The sequence below is a fragment of the Bufo bufo genome, chromosome 4 (genome assembly GCF_905171765.1).
Source record: "Bufo bufo chromosome 4, aBufBuf1.1, whole genome shotgun sequence".
NCBI classification, from domain to species: Eukaryota; Metazoa; Chordata; class Amphibia; order Anura; family Bufonidae; genus Bufo; species Bufo bufo.
The window spans coordinates 541,311,724-541,330,823 of record NC_053392.1 but is presented as its reverse complement, the minus strand read 5'-3'; the positions used below and the strand labels follow the sequence as shown (position 1 = coordinate 541,330,823).

The 19,100-nt window shown below is 43.2% G+C and overlaps 1 protein-coding gene across 2 annotated transcripts in view; it reads right to left on the bottom strand.

Moving 5' to 3' along the window:
* MACROD2 (mono-ADP ribosylhydrolase 2) overlaps nt 1-19,100 on the bottom strand; it is a 2,731,696-nt gene that overhangs the window by 2,688,936 nt on the left and 23,660 nt on the right. For both annotated transcript variants that reach the window (XM_040429978.1, XM_040429979.1), the window contains exon 2: nt 18,813-18,926. In XM_040429978.1, the coding sequence (XP_040285912.1) occupies nt 18,813-18,926 (114 nt within the window). The remainder of the gene's footprint in view (nt 1-18,812; nt 18,927-19,100) is intronic.

Genomic DNA, 19,100 nt, shown 5'->3' with positions numbered 1-19,100 from the left:
TTTTTAAGCTGGCACCATCGCTATGTTGACTAAAGTACCTTATTTCCAGCAGTCTTCTTTTTACTTGATTTCGTTTTGTAGTTTTGATATAAAAGCGCTTTTTATGTTATGCTAATTAGGGTCCAAGGAGACCAGAGGGGCGTTTTTTTCACTCTCCGGAGCCCAGTGACGCCCCCCTGCAGTGCCCAGCCCGCCTTAATTTGAATTCCAAGAACGCCTCCTGCATCAAAAAACCTCCCACAGCCCGGCAAACGGTTCCGCCCCCTCACCACGTCATAGTCTACCTTATAGAAATGCCCCGTCCTTCTTCCTGTCTGCGGCCAGAAAACTCGCGCAGGCGCAGTACTGCCAGCGGCCTGCGCCTGCGCGATCATCAACGTTCTGAGGGAAACAGCGCTCAGGTCACATCACTGGGCTCGGCGCATGCCCAGTGAGACTTTTGAGGCTGTTGCCCTCAGGAGTTTGATGATCGCGCAGGCCCCTGGCAGTACTGCGCCTGCGCAAGTTTTCTGGCCGCAGACAGTAAGAAGGACGGGGCATTTCTATAAGGTAGACTATGACGTGGGGAGGGGGCAGAACCATTTGCCGGGGCTGTGGGAGGTTATTTGATGGTCAGGAGGCGTTCTTGGAATTCAAATTAAGGCGGGCTGGGCACTGCAGGGGGGCGTCACTGGGCTCCGGAGAGGGAAAAAAACGCCCCTCTGGGCTCCTTGGACCCTATTTAGCATAACATAAAAAGCGCTTTTATATCAAAACTACAAAACGAAATCAAGTAAAAATAAGACTGCTGGAAATAAGGTACTTTAGTCAACATAGCGATGGTGCCAGCTTAAAAATGGTTAAAGCAGGTGACAGAATCTCTTTAAGGTGTTAACTTATCCTTTTTACCTCACAGCGAAAAAATTATTAAATCCAGAAAATCCCCCCCCCCGGCCCCCAAAAAAAAAAAAAAAAAATGCAGAATTGCTGTTTTTTCTCATCTCCCTCTAAAATGCAAAAATAAAAAAAAAGTGCATGTTTCCCATACATTGGACAGGTTACGAATCCTGCCTAAAACACAGGCAGAAAGTCTAAGGACGCCCAAGTTCATCACAATGGCTCAGGCTGGATGATAAATTTGGTTCGCGGCTAGACGCTTTTCTCTCACTTTATACCATTTATACCATCTTTCGGTTGCCTTACTTTGCAACAGAAATCTGTGCCAGACTTTTGGCGAAAAAGATCCCATCTTTAGCCACACACTATCTAATGCACAAGGCGTCCTTTCCAGCTAAACCACATGCACTTGTTACCTGCCTCATAAGTAACTTATGGAAAGGAAAAGATCCCCATGCCCCGAAAAAAAAAAGCTAAAAAAAAAAAAAAAAAAAAATGTATATTAAATGGCTTTAATTTATAATTCCCAACACCCAGAGAAGAAGACCATAATTATATTACAACCAGGGCCCATCATGTGGGATGCACTATATTCTCTCCGGGAAAGCATGAAGTACATAGCAATCTTGTCTGAATCCGTTTACCAAAGGTGCCCTTCTCCCCTAGTCTTATCTTACATTTTATTGTGTTTCTCCTTATCGGCACTGGAAATACAGTGCATTATTAGCACATAAATCCACAGGCCGATTTCTGAACATTATACCGTGCCTGCCATCTTAAATCTATCCACAGCATCTAACCATTTACTACAAATGACCGCAGTAAATCACATTCTAATGGCATCATCTTGATATACTCCTCTTTCAAAATTGCAGCTGAGAATGTCAGCTCGTAAATAAGATTTGCTTTATAATAATTCTTAAGTAATGTTTGTGTTCATGGGAGCAGTGCCAACAGCAATTAGTTTTACCAAATATTTGTGATTATTCACATTCAGGAACATAATATTTAATCGGTGACAGTATTTTCAATGCTTTAATTTTTTGGGATCAAAGCATATTTATTATTGCATATAGATTGTTGTACATTTAAGAACTTAAAGGGGTTTTGCAGTTTGTTTAAACTGATGATCTATCCTCTGACCGGCGGAGGTCCGACACCGGGACCCCCGCCGATCAGCTGCTTGAGAAGACAGCGGCGCTCCAGGAGCACCGCGGCCTTCTCACTGTTTACCGCTGGCCCAGTGACGTCACAACTAGTATCAACGGGCCTGGGCGGGGCTAAGCTCTGTTCACTTGAATGGAGTTTAGCCCCGCCCAGGCCCGTTGATGCTAGTCGTGACGTCACTGGGCCAGCGGTTAACAGTGAGAAGGCCGATGCCTTCTCAAACAGCTGATTGGCGGGGGTCCCGGGTGTCAGACCCCCGCCGGGTCAGACGCTGATGATCTATCCAGAGGATAGATCATCAGTTTAAACTAACTGCAGAAACCCTTTAAGTTAATTTGTCTTAAAGGGGTTGTCCAGCCATTAATACGGATGACCCATTTTCAGGATAGGTCATGAATATCAGATTTGTGGTGGTCCGACACCCAGAACCCCGCTGATCAACTCCATGCGAGCGCAGCTTTCTGGTCATTACACTACGCTGCATCTTCCCTTAAATTGAGCGGGTACTTGTACTACACTGCATTCCCGAGACAAAGAGCAGTGTAATGAAGAGGAACAGACACTCGCATGGAGCGCTGCCTCCTGTTCAAACAGCTGACTGGCAGGGGTTCCACGGATCCTGACAATAGGTCATCAATATTAATGACTGGACAAGCCCTTTAAGCCCTTAAGGTACACCCACTGACTTTTGTTGTCTGTTTTAGGCCTCATGCACACGACCGTTGCGTTGCGTTCCGCAAAATGGGGTTCCGTTGTTCCGTGATCCGTTTCCGTTTTTGTTTCCGTGTGTCTTCCTTTATGCCATGCAAATGATAGGAAAAAAACGGACGCGCGGATGACAATCTTGTGTGCCTCCGCGTTTTTTAGCGGTCCCATTGACTTAAATGGGTCTGCGAACAGTTTTCCGTAAAAATAATAGGACATGTTATATTTTTTTGACGGACTAGAACCACGGATCACGGACGCAGATGGCATGAAAGTCAATGGGTCCGCAGAAAATCACGAAAAACGGCACAACGGACACGGAATAAAACACCGTGTGCATGAGGCCTTAGGTTGAGTACAGCACTTCTGTGAGCACTCCTGGTCTATGAACTGTGACTAACAGCTCCACTTAGATTTTTTTCAAAAATGCTTTATTATGTACAACTGAAACAAACAACCAAAATATTTGGTATTGTCGCGTCTGTAACAACCTGCTCTATAAAAATAGCTCATGATCTAACCTGTCAGATGAATGTTGTAAATGACAAAAAATAAAAAAAACAGTGGCAAAACAGCTATTTTATGTTACCTTGCCTCACAAAAAGTGCAATCTAGAGCAACCAAAAATCATCTGTACCCTAAAATAGTACCAACAAAACTGCCAGCTTATCCCATAGTTTCCAAAATGGGTTCACTTTTTTGTAGTTTCTACTCTAGGGGTGCATCAGTGGGTCTTCAAATGTGACATGGCAAGTTAAAATTATCCCAGTGATATCTGCACTCCAAAAACCATATGGCGTTCCTTTCCTTCTGCGCCCTGCCGTGTGGCCATACTATCTGTTTTAAAAGCAGAGAAATGGAAATTTGGAAAGTTTTCAAAATTTTTGGTAAATTTGGTATTTTTTTTTATAAATAAAAATTACATTTTTGGACTCCATTTTACCACTGTCATGAATTAAAATATGTGACGAGAAAACAGTCTCAGGGTGGCTTGGATAAGTAAAAGCGTTTTAAAGTTATCACCACTTAAAGTGACATGTCAGATTTGCAAAAATCAGTCTGGTCCTTAAGGTGAAAAATGGCCTGGTCCTTAAGGGGTTAAAGACCTTTTCAAGATGAATGTGTCTCTGAAACAAGTAACCTACTACCCCATTAACATAATGTAGCACCAAGTGGGTGGTAAGGTACACTACATATTCAAATTTCCCACTACCTTAAAGGGGTTGTCCAAGTTATATTTATTGATGACCTATCCTCAGGATAGGTCATCAATATCAGATTGGCTGGGGTCCGACAGCAGCCACGCCAGCCGATCAGCTGTTTGAAGAGAAGGCGCGCCGTCATCAATAAATATAACTTGGACAACACCTTTAAAAGGGATTCTGTCATGACATTTTAGGTCTATAACCTAAACATATGGCCAGGTCCGTCCAAATGGCATGAATCCGAAACTGTACTTATTAAATGTGCCTGTGGCTCTATTAGCACATAAAACAGGTTTTTATAACCGGTCATTCACCTACCTAAGGTGCCCAAGGGGACGTCGCTTCATACAGGGTGCCCGGCGGCAGCCATCTCCGTCTGGTGCCCAGCCCCGCCTCCGCAATCGTCCATTCCCTCTGCCAGATCCCGAGCGTGCGCACTAGGCATGACCTGAGGGACCGGATGATTGCGGAGGCGGGGCTGAGGTGAGGAAGGCGGCACTATAGACAGGGAGGGCGGCGATTTCTAGTGGGAAGGCGGCGCTGGGCACCAGACGGAGACGTCCCCTTGGGCACCTTAGGTAGGTGAATGACCGGTTATAAAAACCTGTTTTATGTGGTAATGGAGCCACAGGCAGATTTAATAAGTACAGTTTCGGATTCATGCCATTTGGACGGACCTGGCCATATGTTTAGGTTATAGGCCTAAAATGTCACGACAGAATCCCTTTAAGGAAAAAATAATAATCTTAGTCTTATTTATTAATAGCTTTACGCCACAAAAATAATGTAAAAAAAATAAAAAAAAGTTGGATATCAAGGTGCACGGCACATTTGTATGATAATTTGCACCTTTCATTTGCAACTATAATTTATGCTGGAAACTTTGCCAACTCCTAGCTGTCACAGATTTCAGTTTCTGGCGCACAGACTGCCAGAAGATGTGCCAAATTTATCAGAAGACCTGTGCTTTCCTAATACACGTAGTGCATCGTACTCCAGCACACTTACTAAGACTGGCGTACGAAATGCAACCTATGGGTCATCTCAGACACTGCGAGGTGCTCCATAGAACTGAATGCACAGATGCAGCTTTGCTAAGACTCACTTTGCACACAGTTTCCTAGTACTAAGAAAGAACCTTTCCCTAAAAGATTATATTACAAAAAAGTTTAACCCCTTCCTGACCTCCCCACTACATGTACAGCAGAAGTCGGGTCGTTTAACATCAGGCCCGCTCACCACTGCCGCCGGGTTTTTGCTATGTAAGCAGCAGCCACCTGGAGCAAATGTCTGTGATAAGCGATAATGCCAAACATTTAACCCCTCAGATGCCATACTCCATTTTGACCACAGCATTTGAGAACACATCACTCCCAGGGCCCGAATGGCTCCCTTGCGCAGTAACCAAAGGAGCAGTTTGTTTGCTGTGGTTGCCTCAATCCATTGAATGGCTCGGAGGCTACCACAGAGATCGTTCTTATTCACCCCTTCAAAAGGGATGGCTCTGTAGTATACACTTGTATAGGAACGAGCCGAGCCATTGAAGCAAATGGGACGGCTTCTTGTAATTACACCTGCTCACTGCTGCGATGTCGACAGCTAGCACAGAGCGCGGTCTTCTTATCAACTAGCTGATCGGCGGGGTGCCGGGTGTCGGACCACCACAAATCTGATACTGAGGACTTATCCTGAGGATAGGTCAATAAAAAGATCTCGGAATTCCTGCTCATTCTGGGCTTTGAAGTCCAGGAGGCGGTTCTATCAGTGAATGACGGCTATCTCCGGATACATCAGTCACTGATAGGACCGTCTCCGGGACGTCAAAGCCCAGAATGAGCAGGAATTTAAATGAATGAAATACAAGTTTTACTGAATCTTTTCTCACAAAACTATATATCAATCTGCTCAGCTCCTCCTGGTCTATAACATGCGGCCTGCAGATTACTTTGCATATTCATCAGGACAAGTTCCATTCATTTCAATGGTTCCACAAAAAAAAAAAAAACGGAAGGTACTCCATGTGCTTTCCGTTTCCGTATATCCGTTCCACTAAAAGATAAGACTTAATGGACAAGGACAGTACTGTTCTATTAGGGGCCAGCTGTTCCGTTCTGCAAAAAATGGAACGCACACGGTCATCATCCGTTTTTTTGCTTAATCCTTAAATGGATTTTCCTAGGAGTACAATATTGAAGGCCTAACCTTAGGACAGGTTATCAATACAATTAGGGATAAGCGAATCGACTTCGGATGAAACATTCGAAGTCGATTCACATAAAAGTTTGTTTCAATACTGTACAGAGCGAGCGCTCTGTACAGTATTAGAATGTATTGGCTCCGATGAGCTTACATGCACTATGTCCTGACGATGTGTCAGGAGGAAAGTGCAGCGCGGTGGGGGCTGGCCGATGACCACGGAGCGGTGATTAATAGCCAGCACTTCACTCGCGCTCCTTGGTCACATGGATTTTTTTGTGTCAAATTTACTCGATTCAGTCGCATAATCGTTTCAGCCCTACCCAACAGTGGGCCAATATTTAGCCCAACTTGGGCACATTTTGGTGTATTTCATTTGAAACATACTTGTGAAGCAAGTAAACCAAAATGGATAATCCATATCTTCTCATCCACCAAGGGGACAGGGCTGTGTGAGAAAGGGGCGTGACTCCACTGGGAAAGTGGCATTACTGAAGAGGTGACATTTTGTGCCAAAATTCTGGCACAAAAATGTAGTTGCAAAGACAGCCAAGAGTAATTATAATATAAAAGTAAGACATAAGCATCTAACCTACTAAGCTTCATGCACTTCTACCAATGAGGTCACCTCTCAATTTTACTTTTTGGAGAGTGCTTCATTTTAGTAAACTTTTGGTCGCAAGTATGATCTATTAAAGGGGTTATCCTGAAAATGATAATAATGACCGAACCTCAGAATAGGTCATCATTATCACATCAGTGGGGGTCCAAGTTCTGTCATCCACGTCGAAACTGTTTTAGGGAGTTGGAGCTCTGGTAAGCGATGCAGGCTCCCTGCAGCTTTCCAAGGACAGTGCCTTACACTGTATATTGGCAGTGCTTGGTATTGCAGCTCAGCCCCATTGACTTGAATGGAGCTGAGCTGCAACAAGACAACATGGACCATGTACAGTGATGTAACTGGCCTAGGAAGAGGCTGCAGCTCACAAAGCCTCTTCTAATAGATGATCCGTGGGGGTCCCAGGTGTCGTTTCCCCACACATCTGATACTGATTACCTATAAGTCAAAAATATATTTTCTTGGTTAACCCTTTTAACTCTAAATTTATTCCTATATTCCTTTTTCAACACATATTTTGTGGTCCTACATCTGGTTAACCCCTACGACAGAAGTCCGGTGTTTAAAGATGACGCCCGCTCGCACGTGCAGCGGGCGCCATAGCCGCGGGGTTTGTTATTTTAAAATAACAGGGACCCGCGGCACATGTATGCGATCAGCCATAAGGCTGATGGTGGACATTTTACCCTTCAGATGCCGTTGTCAAATGTGATGACAGTATCTGATCAGTCCGAAAGCGGAAGTCGCGTGCTTCCGCTCTGGTAACAGCGTTCCCCGGCTAAGATCAGGGAATCTGTTACATCACTGAAATACAAGCAGGCTTCGGAGTCTATTTCAGGAATATACCAATACAGGCCACTATGTGGCAGCACTGTATTGTTATATTGCAAATTAGCCATCAATGAATACAATGGGCAATCTAATGATTGCCAGTTATTGTCACTGAAAGGGACTTAAAAAAAGTTAAAAAAAAAAAATAAAATGGTAAAAAAAAAAAAAAAAAAAAAGTTCAAATCATTGAGGCATTTTAATAACAGAATGAGGAGTTCGGCGCTGGGCCCCCTCCCCTGGGCCTCATAGCAGTTGCTTGGTCTGCCTTATTTGATGGTACGCCACTGTTCACTGTGTAACCAGTGAATAGCTGATGTTTGTGGATAGAATACTTCTGACAATGGAGTCCAATGGTGAATTCTCATTTTGATGAAAAGAATTGTGCTGCAATGCGACAGGAGAGTTGACTTAAACTCAAAGTCTATGATCTGCTTGGTCATGCCTGCTGTATTCAGGGTATAGGACTGTCTACAGTAGATAAACCACTAAACTCATTAGGGGGATCTTCTACTCCTAAAAAGATGTCATAAAATCCAAAACCACCAATTAATTAGAACTGACTGGCAGCAACAAGGAACCGTGTAAGAAACAGAAGGCATCTTGGTTTACAGTCACTGACTACTATACAAATTAAAGGTCTTCAGAGTGTTTCCATCATTTTGTTGGTAGTGGTTTTACTTTGTTTTAAGACACTTCTATAGCCATAAATTAACATGCAAGAGAAGGGCCGAAAGAGTCTGCAATTCTGAAATTAACTTTTCATTGTGAACACCGTGCCAGAAAACAAATGGATTCCGTTTGGTCCTTTAGCTAAAACATTAATTAATCGGACCAGTCTCTGTAATTTGCTCCATAAATCTTAATACTCCCTTTCCACAAACAAATAAGCACTTTTCAAACTATTGACTACTGGATAAATTAACCCCTTAATGAACCAGAGTGTTATGGTCCTAAGGGCCTAACTTTTTAGAGATTTTGTGAATGTGGCTGCTTAACCCTATCAAGACCCAGCTATTTTCACATTAAGAACCTACATTTTGTAAGTATGAGGTGTTTCCATTTAACACCAAAACAAAACTCAGTATTTATTACCCTTAGATTTCATGCCCACGGCTGTAGGTGTGTTGCAGTCCACAAATCGCAGATCCACAAAACACAGCTCCCGAACGAGTGTATGCCACCAATTTTTTTGGACTCCTGCAGAAATGTCCAATCCTTGTACCTAAATGGACAAAAATAGGACATGCTCTTAGTTTGCGGGGCTGCAGAACGAACCCATGTGCTATCCACATCTTTTGCAGCCCCATTGAGATGAATGGGTCTGCATCCAACCCGCAAAAAAAAAGGATCGGATGCAGACTGGAACTACAGCCATGTGCATGAGCCCTAATTCTACAGTTTACAGAAACACCCCATATGTGGTCGGAAACTGCTGTGTGGGCACACCTCAGGACTCCGAAGGGATGAAGCGCCATATGGTTTTTAACCACCTAAGGCCTCTTTCACACTGGCATCGCGTGTGAGGGCCGGATAGGATGCGGGTGCGTCGCGGGAAAATGCAAGATTTTTCCACGCGAGTGCAAAGCGTTTTAATGTGTTTTGCACGGTGTTGTGTAAATTTTATTATTTTCCCTTATAACAAATGTTTTCAGTCGCATCAAAATCGGCGGATCTGGCGGGCAGTTCCGACGACGGAACTGCCCGCCGGATCACACTGCCTCAAGTGTGAAAGTAGCCTTACCGGGCTTTTCATGGGTATGCTAGGCGGAGAATTTTTTTTATTATTATTGCATTGTACTCATTTTGAGCAAATTTTTTTTTTTATTGGTCTATTAAAAATATGGCTTTTTTCTGTACAGAGCTGAGATGCTCTACTAGCACCCTTTGGATTTTCCATCTTTTACGTCAGGACAGGAGCCGACGGGCTCCTTATCTCTACTCTATGACCTCCTACACACTCATAGCTCAGTTTTTATCTTACTGTTAAGAATGTGGCTTAGGGCTCGTTCACACAAACGTTATTTGCGTTCCGTACACGGGCCATTTTTTGAGTTCCGTATCCGGAACCATTAATTTCAATGGTTCAACAAAAAAATAAAAAATAAATAAAACACGGAATGTACTCTGTATGCATTCAGTTTCCGTATTTCAGTTTTTCCGTTCAAAGATAGAACATGTCCTATTATTGCCCGCAAATCACGTTCCATGGCTCCATTCAAGTCAATGGGTCCGGAAAAAAAATACGGAACACATACAGAAGGTATTCGGTATGTCTTCCGTATTAGTTCAGTTTTTGCAGAACCATCTATTGAAAATGTTATGCCCAGCCAATTTTTTCTATCAAACTAATGTATATGGATATGCCATATGGAAAAACGGAATGGAACCGGAAACACTACTGAAACAAAAAACGGATCCGTTAAAAACGGCCTGCAAAACACTGACAAAGCCATACGGTCGTGTGAACAAGCCCTTAAATAAGTGTTTGTTACCCCTCAGTAGTTTAGACGTAAGGCTTATTAGATGACCGGCACAAAGTGAAAGTGAAAGTACCAGTCACAGCTAGAAAAACAGTTAACCCTTTGTGACAGAACGGCTCAATATTTTTTATTAAAGGCCAATTGAAAAAATTATTTTTAACCAAAAATGGGTAAATTGCAATCATTAAAAATAAAAAAAATAAAATGCCTCAGAAGGTGTACATAGCCTTTAAAAAGAATCCGTCACCAGTGAACTCCTTATCAAACTGTTTGCGTAGACACGGAGATGTAGTTCACCTGATTAAAGTGCGGTTTTGCTTTTGTAGATCTGAGGCTCCGTTCCAGAGTTATGATACTTTTTTTTTCTACTGTGAAAATTAGGCCTTCGGTGCAATGAGGGCATCACCATTGCCAGTGTTGCAACCAAGCGCCACTCATTTCTTTGGTGAGTCCCTCCCTCGCTTTTTTGATAGACAAAAGCAGGCAGTAGCAAAGCAGTAAGGGAGGGGGCAGTCTCTGTGCAACAAGAGCAATGGCAACACCCTCACTGCTCCCAAGGCCTAATTTGCATATTTTGAAAAAGCATCATAATTGGTGAAAGGAGCCTCGGATCAACAAAAGAAAAAAAAACTGTGGTTTAATCAGGTGAATGACAGCTATACGTCTATGCAAACAGTTACAGCAATAGGGAGGTCGCTGGTGACAGGTTCCCTTTAAAGTGCAGGGTCAGATTTGGGGGAAGTTGCACTAATATATTAGCAGCTTGCTTTACAATCTCCCCAAAAAATGACCAGACACATTCTTCTGAGGATCCTGTACTGTATGCAGTTACTGCATTTAACAGACATCAACCACTAGATGGAGCTTGAAAAGGGAAACTTTCAATCTCTTAACATCTTTAAAGGGAACCTGTCATCAACTTTATGCTGACCTCACTGAGGGCAGCATAAAATAGTGACAGAAATGCTGATGTCAGCGGTGTGTCATTCATGAGCTAAAAGTGGTTGCTGAGAACCAGCGTCATAATCATTGCAGACCAGGCCTTGAAAAGAGTCAAATCTACTTGAAGAGTCCTGGTTATTCTCTCGCAAATCTGCTGATTGGCAGTTGTCTCCTAGAGAGAAAGGGAGAAAACTAGGTAGAAGACTGTCAGTCATCAGCAGGTGGGCAGGTAGAGCAGGGATTCATGAATAACCAGGACTCTTCTCAGGTGGCCGTGACTCTTCTCCAAGCCCAGTCTGCAATGATTGTGATGTTGGTTCTCGCCAACCACTTACTCTTAACTTATAAATGACAGACCGCTGAAATCAACTCACCTGTCTCTACTTTATTCTGCCGTTAGTATGGGGAGCACAAAGTTGATGACAGGTTCCCTTTAAAATTTAATTTATTATTTTAAAATAGAAATATATATATATATATATATATATTTTTTTTTTTTTTTTTTTTTTATTATAATAAAAATATAATATAATAAAATATATAAAAATTTTAATTTAAAGGACGACCTTTAAGTCTTGCAATTTCTTTCCTACTGTCGCATTCCACCAGCTATAACGTACCGGAATGACAGCTTGTGTTTAGCGGGATAAGATGTATTTTTTTTTATTTTTATGGCACCACTTTGGGGAAAATATAAATTAACGTTTTCTGGGAGAAATGGAAAAAAAAACTGCAATTCTGCAATTGTTGTTTGCATTATAAATTTTGCAGCGTTTACCATGAGGCAAAAACATGTTCCTTTATTATGTGGGTGAGTACAATTACGGTAATACAAAATTTTATTGTTTCAGTTTTAACTGTTCTGATCAATAAATACACTTCTAAAATAAAAATAAATTTTTTGTGTTGTCATATTTTGATTGCTATAAATGATGAGCTGTGAGATATTTTTTTTTCTTCTTTTGCGAGACATTTGGTAAGATTTTTGCATACAGGCTTTTACTATTGATTACCTATTCTCAGAATAGGGCATCAATATCAGATCAGCGGTGGTCCAACACCCGGCACCTCCACGATCAGCTGTATGAGAAGACGGCGCACACAGTGTGCACGTGCCGTCTCCCAACTCATCCTGGTCACCGCTGCTTCTTTGCCATAGACAGCAGGAAGAGAGATGGGAGACGGCTGGTGCAAACAGTGCGCGCCGTCTCCTCATACAGCCGATCGTGGGGGTGTAGGACCCCCGTCGATCTGATATTGATGACCTATCCTGGGGATAAGTTATAAATAGTAAAAGCTCGGACAACCCCTTTAAAAGTTTTGTCTTACTTCAGCAAATGGCATTTATCATGGAGACAAAATTAATACAAGACCCTAACTAATGTACTGTTATCCATATTGCCTCCTTTGCTGGCTGGATTAATTTTTCCATCACATTATACACTTCTTGTTTCCATGGTTACGACCACCCTGCAATCCATCAGGGGTGGCTGTGATTGCACATTAAACTAAAAAAAAGCACTGACCTCTCGTGGCAGGGAATGTGGAAGTGCACAAAGGCTGGTGTTTTTTCCTATAGTGTACAATCACGACCACCACTGCTGGACTGCAGGGTGGTCGTAGCTCCTGGATACAAACAGTGTATAATGTGATGGAAAAAATGATTCCAGCCAGCAAATGAGGCAATATAGACAATCACAATACATTAGTAAGTGCCTGGTATTAACTTTCTCTACATGATAAATGCCATTTGCTGAAGTGAGACAACCCCTTTAAGGGTACTTTCACACTTGCGGCAGGACGGATCCGACATGCTGTTCACCATGTCGGATCCGTCCTGCGGCTATTTCGCCGTGCCCCCGGGCCGCCGCTCCGTCCCCATTGACTATAATGGGGACGGGGGCGGAGCTCCGGCACAGCACGGCGGTGCACGGAGAAAGCCGCCGGACTAAAAAACCTGACATGCAGTAATTTTAGTCCGGCGGCATTCGCCGTGCACCGCCGTGCTGCGCCGGAGCTCCGCCCCCGTCCCCATTATAGTCAATGGGGACGGAGCGGCGGCCCCTGGCGAAATAGCATGAACAGCATGTCGGATCCGTCCTGCCGCAAGTGTGAAACTAGCCTAAGTCTTTTTTATTCCACATTATGAAATAAAGAATAAACAAACAAACCAAATGCAATTCTGGATTTGTCTTTCACAGCCAATCCAAGGAAGGAATTGTTTTCCCTAAAATAAGGAAGACTGGCTTCTACCTCATGGGGTTTTTTGCCTTCCTCTGGATTACCTTTGCAGGATAACAGGCTGAATTGGATGGATGTCTTTTTTCAGCCTTATAAACCATGTTACAGCATTACCCATTTAGCATACTTCGAGTCCATTCACACGTCCGCAGTGTTTTGAGAATCCGCAAAACAACGGGCCAGCACCGCAATGAAATGCCTATTCTTGTCCGCAGCTGCAGACAAGAAAAGGACATTTTTTATTTTTTGCGGATCCGCAGACCGGAAATGCGGATGCGGACAGCACACTGTGTGCTGTCCGCATATTTTCAGTCCCCATTGAAAATGAATGGGCCCGCACCTGTTCCGCATAATTGCGGAACGGATCCGGACCCAAAGTGCAGTGAATGGACCCTTAACATGTTAAAGGGCATCTGTCAGCTGATTTGTACCTATTAAACTGGCTGACCTGTTACATGTGCGCTTGGCAGTTGAGGCATCTGTGTTGGTCCCAGGTTCATACGTGTCCGCCTTGCTGAGAAAAATGCAGTTTTAATACATGCAAATACATCTCTAGGCGCAATGGGGGCGTTGCAGTTACTCCTAGAGACACTTCTCTCTGCAACTGCTGCACCCTCTCAGTGTTAGGGTCCATTCACACGTCTGCAAAATGGGTCCGCAATTTTGCGGAACAGGTGCGGACCCATTCATTTACAATGGGGCCAGAATGTGCTGTCCGCATCCTCATTTGCGGATCCGCACTTCAGTTCTGCAAAATAATGCGGACCAGAAAAGGCATTTTCTATGAGAGTTCCGGCAATGTGCGGTCTGCAAAACACTTACGGAAGTGTGAATGGACCCTAAACATGATCAGCGCCGTCCCTGACTTCTCACTGCGCCATGCTCTTCAGTATCCGGCACAGGCTCAGAACAGGAAGGAGGCTCGCAAGTACAGTAGAGAACTGGCGGAGCATCTTTATTGTACTGCCCCTGTGCCAGATACTGAAGCACACTATTTCCAAAACTAATAGACTACAGCACTCTGAGACTGGCAAAATTGGGTGCACGTCCGGATTAGGTTCTATAGCTCCACCTCAAGAACTGTAAATATCACACAAATTTTTTTAAACAGCACTCCGTGATGATGATGATAATACGTAGTAATTTATTTCATATTATTTCAGCCGGGCACAGTGGTACACAAGTTGGTGCCCTTTATCAGGCACTAACAGGACCACATAACAGGTGTTACCGGCGCAATACAGATACTGAAGCACACAGCGCAAGAATTTAGCAGAAGTCAGGTCAGATTTACACTGCCTGACCCTGTCAAAGTGCAGAGGTTGCGACAATTGCAGAGAGAGCGGAGCCTCTAGGTGTAACGACAACGCCCCTGTTGCTCCCAGAGCCTAATTTGCATATATTAAAACAGCCATATATGAACATACAGCATGAATGAACAAAAAATTGCAATTTTTGGCACTTTTGGTCACGACTGTAGTATACTACTGACAATTAGCCTATTAGATCCTGCCAACGGCAGGCATATGTATGTATGGCATTTCTACATAAAACTACAATCTAAGAGCATCTATTTGTATCACTCTTTGTTGTGCGGTTCCTCCGTTATTCATACTAGAAGCTTATAAATCAAATGCAAGCAGTCTGCAATAAAGGTCCAACTGGGTGTTACAAGTCGGGTGGTGTGAGTGCTGCAGGTGTCAGTCTGTATCGACACACCCCCAATTGCATTTTTATAGCAGACTGCTGGCAATTCATTAATACATTTCTAGCAGGAATAATAGAGGCATGACACAAGAAAATGGCAGACAGTCAAAAGAACAGATGCTACAGAATTGTTATCGCACGGTGAATTCAAGTAGTTACTTTTGGTCAGGAGGAAAGATCCTCTTTCGGCACAGGTGGGGTTCAATAGGCAGTGGGAGGCAGGGGAGCCTTCACAAAGCCACAGGGTGCTATAGCAAACGATTGGCACTCCACAATTTCGCCTAAAGGTGTAGTGGGGCTGGAGACAGGGGGTCGGAGGGAACCCATGCCATCTGATAAACCTCTAAGATGCGTCAAAGAATATTAACAATGGAATCTGAGGAGTTCTCAATTCAGCAAATGGCATTTATCATGTAGAGAAAGTTGTCCATATTACATCCTGTACTGGCTGGATTCTTTTTCCCATCACATTATACACTGCTTGTTTCCATGGTTACGATCATCCTGCAGTCCATCAGCGGTGGACGTGCTTGCACACTATAGGAAAAAGCGCTGGCCTCTCAGGTAGCAGGGACTGTGGGAGCGCACATAGGCTGGTGCTTTTTTCTATAGTGTGCAAGCTCACCGTTAAGGGGGGAGGTCACTTAAGGGGGTGTGGTGCTGTGGAGATCACGGTTATGGGGGACAATTAATAAAATAAACGGTATGTAACTGCTGGGGTATATAGTGCTACCAGCAATTTCCCCGTAAAAAAAAAAAATATGAGGGCATGGATTGGCCTCCTGGACAGCTTTAGAATAAACACACAAACAGACCAACACTTTATACTTGGGCAGCGCTGGATATATATTTGAAAATGTCAAATAAATGACTGTATATTGAGCGCGGTGACGTCAGCGCAGGTCCTGCTGAATGAAGATAGAAGATTTCTATCTTCATTCAGCAGGACCTGCGTTGATCTAAAAAGGTCCTTTTGTAGGTCCTGAAAAAAGCAAGAAGACGATGCCAGCTGCGTGATCAATTGGATAAGGTGAGTTAATTTTTTTTATTTTTTAACCCCTCAAGGTACATTTTACTAAGCATTCTGTATTAAGAATGCGTTTATTTTCCCTTATAACCATGTTATAAGGGAAAATACAGTGAATACACTTTAATGGGGTCCGGGGTTGCTTTCATCCCCATCATCTCCTAGCAACCATGTGTGAAAATCGCACCGCATCCGCACTTGCTTGCAATTTTCACGCAGACCCATTTCTATGGGGCCTGCGTTGCGTGAAAAATACAGAATATAGAACATGCTGCAATTTTCACGCAACGCACAAGTGATGCATGATAATAACCGCTCATCTGCACAGCCCCATTGAAGTGAATGGGTCCAGATTCAGTGCGGGTGCAACGCGTTCATCTCACGCATTGCACCCACACGAAATTCTCACCCGTGTGAAAGGGGCCTTACTGTCCCTTGTGACCAGTAGGAAACGTTCTGTGGACTATAGTACACAGATTATACCCAACTTCATGGACCATTTTCGTTGCGGTGTGTTAAAAATTTGATTGGACCCTGTTGATTGTGCAGTAATTGAGTGAACCCCTCATAACAGGGTTGTCCCGAAATATATTCTACAGTTATCAAACCAGAACCTGGATGTGAATACTTTTGTGACTATTTTTTGCTTTATGGGACGCACCAGACTAGAAGACTCAGTTTAGACAACAGAAAAGTCTGAAAAAAAATACTTTCTAGATCCTCTTTGAAGGTAATGTGATTTACTGGTGTACTGGAAGGGTCAAGGTCAGTAACTATAGGGTGTAGCACGGTGGTGGTGAGGGGAAAAATTTAGTTCAGCTCCTGTTACCCTTAGTGTGTCATCTGCTGACCACTGTAACAACCAGCGATGGGGCATGTGGTCACCTCATTAAATGTACCTACCCAAATAAATGTGTCTCCATTGCTCTGTTGGATCCGGCCATGCTTCTTGTTCTGCTACCTTATATTTAAGCATTTGCCTGTGAAACACACACACACACAGCACTGCCAAAAAGCTCTGACACACAGATCCAGCTCTGTTACACGCACAGTTCCATTACATATATACAGCTCTGCTACACACATACAGCTCTACTACACACACTTATCTTTAGTAAAAACTCACATTTCCCTGCACTAGTGTCAGCTGTATAGTCTTCATGCTCCTGAGCTCCTCCTATTGATGTCATCAAAAGTCCTTAAGTTTTTACTTATTTTCTGTACATTGTAGGACCTTCCTCCACAAGCGCAGAATGGATGATTCTCCTGCCTGCCAACTCTCTCACCGATTGGGCAAAGCACTGAATATGCGCCCTAAGGACGCGGTCAAGGGTTTTGGCCATGTACTCTTACTAAAAAAAAAGGGCATCTTATAAAGCATAAAATACTGTATAGCCACTAAATTATTCAATAAAATGCATCTGTATAGCACCATCTGCTCTGTTATTTTTCCTTTTTCTTTGTCCGGCTCACTGAGATGGCCGCACATCCGTTCAGAACGGATCCATTTGTGTTATCTTTAACATAGCCAAGACGGATCCGTCATGAACTCCATTGAAAGTTAATGGTGGATGGATCAGTTTTCTATTGTGCCAGATTGTGTCATAGAAAACGGATCCGTCCCCATTGACTGATGCAAACTGAGCGGATCCTTTTCCATTCAGAATGCATTAGGGCAAAACTGATCCGTTTTAGACCGCCTGTGAGAGCCCTGAAACGGATCTCACAAATGGAAACCAAAACACGAGTGTGAAAGTAGAGATAGATAGATTTCAATACACCAGCTTTCATAGTGCTAAATATATGTACACCTGAGTGTTGTCCGTGTAGTAGGGGGTGTAAACTTGCATCCCCAAACACATTTCAAATCTGCCTAGACCATTTCAAATACTGTTGTAATAGGGCCATACGTGTCTGTATGGTTTTAGAGTATGGATGCAGTTCTCGAAGGATACGCTTTACTATTGTTTTGTTTTTTCAAGAAATCCAGCAGTGTGGGGGAAGGGTGCTTGCACACTATAGGAAAAAAGTGCTGGCCTATGCACACTCCTACGGTCCCAGCCACCAAATATGCCATCTTTCCTATAGTGTGCAAGCACGAACCACTACTGATAGATTGCAGGGTGGTTATAACTATAGAAACAAGCAGTGTATAATGTGATGGAAAAATGAATCCAGCCAGCATAGGAGGCAATATGGACAATCACAATACATTAGTAAGAGACTTGTATTCACTTCCTCTACATAATAAATGTTATTTGCTGAAGTGACAACCCCTTTAAATTTGTTGGGCTGCGCAGATTTACCGCTTCCACCTTCACTAAAACGGTCGAGAGTGGTGTAAGACTGGAAAAAGTCACGCGTTTCATCCACAATGACGCTTACGCAGTATATTGTGACTATTGTGGCTTTGATCAATTCTACCCAGTGTGCTCCTCCAGCAAATGACTTGATAGCAGTAGGTACTGTAATTAGCAACTCCAGCAAAGTGCTTCAGGCAGCTATGGCCCAGCGCAGTATATCCACCAACATCGCATTAAAATTGATTATTTCACAAAAGTGAATAAAAAAAAAATCTTTTCACCAAAAAATTCATAATGGATCATGAGTAGTCCTTTCAGCTAAAGGTCTCCGGTTACTAGAAAACGCTTACTTGAAACCAATCTTTATTTTGTCCAGAAAGTAACATGGAAAACAGCATTCCTTTCCTAGATACGACATTTAACAGCACTTTAGTCTACAAATATTCCCTTCGTAAAAGTTATTCTTCAAATGACCAGAAAATTTGCAATGAAGTGGAATAATAATTTACATACCGCCACCCGCTGGTTTCTGCAGCTCTTCCAGTAGTGAGGGAATGTTGTCCAGAGGTATGTATTCCTTGCACAGCTCTTTGCGCCTCTCAGCCTGCGACATACTCAGAAGACGATCTGGAAGACGGAATAAGGTCATGATTTTTTATAAAACAAGTAGCAATGAGAACATGAAAAACTGCAGCCGTCATGCAGGACAGCACTAGAAAAGCTAATGACGGCATCAAATCTCTTACAGACCATAAAGACAAATAGGATATCAAAAACTCAATAGGGCCTCATACACCGACC